At 33.6% G+C, this 5,185-nt stretch overlaps 1 protein-coding gene across 1 annotated transcript; it reads left to right on the forward strand.

Annotated features, from left to right (window-relative positions):
- Positions 1-914: 914 nt before the first annotated feature.
- Positions 915-1,844, forward strand: LOC144229986 (olfactory receptor 2L8-like). The gene has a single exon (XM_077762474.1). It carries the CDS (start codon positions 915-917, stop codon positions 1,842-1,844), a length of 930 nt encoding a protein of 309 aa, XP_077618600.1.
- The last annotated feature ends 3,341 nt before the right edge of the window (positions 1,845-5,185 follow it).

Genomic DNA, 5,185 nt, shown 5'->3' on the forward strand with positions numbered 1-5,185 from the left:
CAAAGAGGTGAATTCACTTATGGGATAAACTCTAACACTTATCTAGAAATGGAACGAGTTTTAAATAAGAAAAACAAGAGGAAAAAAGGTAAGGAAAGCTGCAATAAAGCAATGCATAATGTTAAATAACTATTGAGAAGCAGATAAACAGAATACATATTTTTTCAGAAAGCTTGAGCAGAGTCATGTAAACTACAATAAATTTGGAGAATAAGTTCGCATGAAAGGGGTTCCCTTAAACTAGAGCAATTGATTGTTGAGTAAGGAAGAAAAAATATGTTATATATATATATATATATATATATATATATATATATATATATATATATCTGGCAATAATTATTAACTGTAGATTTCTGAAGAAAAAGGGGGATAATGATGTTTAGGATCTAAAAAGCTTATTTGGAAATCAAATTGAGGAAAACTAAAAAAAAGAGTATAATTTGTTAGCATGAACTGATAGGTAACCTTATTTTTATAAATATTAGGGCTTAAAATAAATTAAAAATCATTGTCAAAGGGTCATAAAATGTAGTCAAATACAAATCTGTAAGTATTGCATTTACATTCATTTACAATTCATACATAGAATGTATAAGTTCTGATATTGATAATATCTAAATTTATGTAGAAAAATAAAATATACATTTCAATAAAAACATTACAAAAATATATTATTTGTAAAGACTTACAGAGTTCTATTAAATATTTGTAAACATATACATTTCCTATATAGATACTATCTATGAGGCCAACACTCGCAGGATGGTTTTATTAAAATATGTGTTAAGTTGTTCAGAGTTATTATGATTCATAACTAAATCACAGTTTGGAACAAAAACAATGAATTAATAAGAGCTTAATTTCTGTACTCAATATGTGTTTCTCTTTAGGGAAAGCTACATTAATGTCCTATGGAAAATAACGAAACATCTACTGATTTCTTCTTAGTGGGCTTGTTCCCATCATCAAGAATTGGCCTGTTCTTCTTTATTTTCATTGCCCTCATTTTCCTAATGGCTCTTTCTGGCAACATGTCCATGATCATCCTCATACTCCTGGACACCCACCTCCACACACCCATGTACTTTCTACTTAGCCAGCTCTCCCTCATGGACTTGAGCTACATCTCCACCATTGTCCCCAAGATGGCTTCCGATTATATTTTTGGAAACAAGTCTATTTCTTTCATTGAGTGTGGTATTCAGAGTTTCTTCTTCATTACTTTAGCTAGTGCAGAAGGATTACTGTTGGCCTCTATGGCTTATGATCGATATGTGGCTATTTGCTTTCCTCTTCACTATGCCATTCGTATGAGAAAAAACGTATGTGTGCTGATGATAACAGGATCTTGGATAATGAGCTCTATCAACTCCTGTGCCCACACTGTGTATGCCCTCCATATCCCTTATTGTCGATCTAGGTCCATCAACCATTTCTTCTGTGATGTCCCGGCCATGTTGACTCTGGCCTGCATGGACACCTGGGTCTATGAGTACACAGTGTTTGTCAGCACAACCCTCTTCCTTGTGTTTCCTTTCATTGGCATTGCATGTTCCTATGGCCGAGTTCTCCTTGTCATCTGCCGCATGCACTCAACAGAAGGGAGGAAGAAGACCTATTCGACCTGCAGCACCCACCTCACTGTGGTCATTTTATACTATGTACCTTTTGCTTACACCTATCTACACCCAAGATCGCTAAGGTCTCCAATAGAGGACAAGGTTCTGGCTGTCTTCTACACCATCCTGACTCCAATGCTCAACCCTATCATTTACAGCCTGAGAAACAAGGAGGTGATGGGAGCCCTGAGAAGAGGGAGTCAAAGGACCTGCCCTGTATAAGTGTAGACAAAGTTCTCATTCATCTTGCTGCTTTAGAAATACATAACTTTCACCTTTTACCCTCATGAGGAGCAATGCCAAGATTGAAGACATATTAATTTAGAAAATTAAGAAATTGAGATTTGACAAAATAATTTTATATTCCCAATCACTCTACTTTTGTGGTAATTTTTCAATAAATGTAAATGACATATATTTTCCCTTAATTTGTGGGTACTAAAACTTTATTAATACATTGAAGTGACATTGGAAACAGTCCAACTTAACGGTATTAATCATTATAATAGTTCTAATATATTTAGCCTATCTCCCCAAAGCTAAAATAGGACAATAAATTCTATAACATTGCTAATTGAAATCAATACATATACATACATCAATAGATACTTAGGATACTTAGGTTGTTTCCGTATCTTAGGTTCTTAGGTATTGTGAAAAATGCTACAATTAAAATAGCAAATATTATATCTTTTCCAATAAGTGTTTTGGTTTTATTTGTATAAATATCCAATAGTGGAATTTCTGGATGATACGGTAGTTCCATTTTTAATTTCATAAGGAACCTCCAAACTTTTCTCCATAATGGATGTACCATTCCCACTAACAGTGAAGAGATACCCATTTTCCTACAGTCTCACTAATACTTATTCCCTGTTTTTTTGATAAGAGCTGTTCTAAATATGTAAGGTAATATCTCATTGTGGTTTGTATTTGCAATCTCTGATGAGTTATGCCATTGAATTTTTTCTTTTGTATTTTTGTCCATTAGAATATTCTTTGGAAAATGATCTCTTATTAACAACTCTGCAAATTTTGTACTTATTATTTTTATTATTGAATTATATGTTTTCTTTATGTATTTTGTATACCAGCCCTTATTCATACATATGATTTGCAGCTATATTTTGCTGTATTCAGTAGTTTGTCTTTTAATTTGTTGATGGTTCTCTTTTTTGTGCAAATTTTTAGTTTGAGATAGTCCCACTTGACTATCTCAAACATATGTTCTTTTTTCCTTTAGTGTAAGATTTCAAAAAAAACTACATATAACCATATATACTTGTGTCTAGAAGTTAACCACTTATTCCTTCCAGAAATTTTATGGTGTAATTTCTTACATTTATTTTTTTTATTCTTTTAAATTAAAAAAAAATTAATGTTTTTTATTTATTTCTGAGAGAGAGAGAGAGCAGGGGAAGGTCAGACAGAGGGGGAGACACAGAATCCGAGCCCCTGATGCGGGGCTCGAACCCACAAGCTGTGAGATCATGACCTGAGCTGAAGTCGGACGCTTAACCAACTGAGCCACTCAGGCGCCCCTCTTACATTTATCTTTAATCCATTTTAAACTCTTTTTTGTGTATTGTTTAAGATAATATTCTATTTTTTTTTGCATGTGACCTTTCAGATTAACCAACTGGGAATTATATAAAATATTCATTTATTGAATAGTCTGTGTTTTCTCCATAGTATATTCTTAGCTTCTTTGTTGCAAATTAATTGACCATATATTCATGGATTTATTTCTTGTCTGGGGTTCCTTACTTTTCCTCATTCTTTAGAATACACTGAATGTAATCATGCCATGCCATTCNCTGAGAGAGAGAGAGAGCAGGGGAAGGTCAGACAGAGGGGGAGACACAGAATCCGAGCCCCTGATGCGGGGCTCGAACCCACAAGCTGTGAGATCATGACCTGAGCTGAAGTCGGACGCTTAACCAACTGAGCCACTCAGGCGCCCCTCTTACATTTATCTTTAATCCATTTTAAACTCTTTTTTGTGTATTGTTTAAGATAATATTCTATTTTTTTTTGCATGTGACCTTTCAGATTAACCAACTGGGAATTATATAAAATATTCATTTATTGAATAGTCTGTGTTTTCTCCATAGTATATTCTTAGCTTCTTTGTTGCAAATTAATTGACCATATATTCATGGATTTATTTCTTGTCTGGGGTTCCTTACTTTTCCTCATTCTTTAGAATACACTGAATGTAATCATGCCATGCCATTCTTACGTTTTTCTCATTTCTTGGAGAAGTATGCATCCATACCTTCTCCGCACTGTTCAGGAAGCACAGAGGTATTTTAGAATTCCTTTATTATTTGGGTTTTATGTGCTGCTTGGGACTTAGTATTTGTCTGACTGCACACAGATCTATTTCACTATGTCTATCATCTGGTATTCACCCATAGTTGTTGTGGTTCCCTAAGGATAATTCTGCCCTGATATCACATCAACAGGTTCCATTTTATCCTATATTCAAATTTTTCTAAATTTTCAAATTGAATCTCCATATATATTGTGAGTAGTTCTGAGTCATGAACCAAAATGTCTTTATTTCCTATACAAATTTAGATTAGTACAACCATAACCACAAACCTAATAAAATATCTTCCTTATTTGTTACACACATGTGTTTCATGCTGTAAAGAATAAGTATTCCCAATTGCCTGGGTACACCAGGGCTACTCTGTTCTCATGCTCAAAAGAAAGTTTATATTTTCTTCTTAGCAAAAATAAACTTTAGGTTTTCATAGTCCAGATTATTAAAAATTCAGTGCACAAAATATTTCATAATTCTCTTGGTAGAAATTACCAAATATTCAGATTTCTTGTTTCTGTCTCATCCTATAAGTAATCTGGGGACAAACAGTAAGAGGCTCTTAAATACTGAGTACAAACTGAGGGTTGATGGGGGGTGGAAGAGAGTGGAAGATGGGTGATGGGCATGGAGGGGGGCACTTGTTGGGATGAGCACTGGGTGCTATATGGAAATCAACTTGACAATACACTATAATAAAAAATATAATGAATAATTGAAAAAAAATTTGCAACATTTAAAGGATTTGGGTAAAAATGTCCAAAAGTTGTTGAATTGAATTTTAGTGTTACCCTTAAGCCTTGTTATTCTAGTAAATGTTTAAAGATTAATCATCCAAAATACTAACAGTAATGCTATAATTTGTACTATTTGTCAATTTCCTGTGTTAATGCACAGACCATATGTACATTACCAAATCAATATCATAACCATGATTCTATGCAATCATTGAAAATAGAACATTATAAAAGTGGGTCTTGAGTCGACTTTTTCCCTGAAGAGGATATGTGTTTTCTTATAATTCTAGATGGCTCAGACTGGTACAGTAGGAAAACACTTCTTGTAAAGTACAAACGTTTTACCTACATTAAGCCATGCAAAGACTGGATTAATATGGATGACCGAGTGAGTAGATTCTTTGGTGAGAAAAATGTGAAGATCATTTTTTCAGTTACATGAATATCCAATAGGACATTGAAAAATTTTTGTTGTCTAGGTTTGTTCTGTCCCATTC

This window comes from Crocuta crocuta, unplaced genomic scaffold, assembly GCF_008692635.1.
Source record: "Crocuta crocuta isolate KB4526 unplaced genomic scaffold, BGI_CrCroc_1.0 scaffold1710, whole genome shotgun sequence".
In the NCBI taxonomy this organism is placed as follows: domain Eukaryota; kingdom Metazoa; phylum Chordata; class Mammalia; order Carnivora; family Hyaenidae; genus Crocuta; species Crocuta crocuta.

Coding starts and splice junctions, on each gene's coding strand:
- LOC144229986 (XM_077762474.1), top strand. CDS start 915: ATGGAAAATAACGAAACATCTACTGATTTCTTCTTAGTGGGCTTGTTC.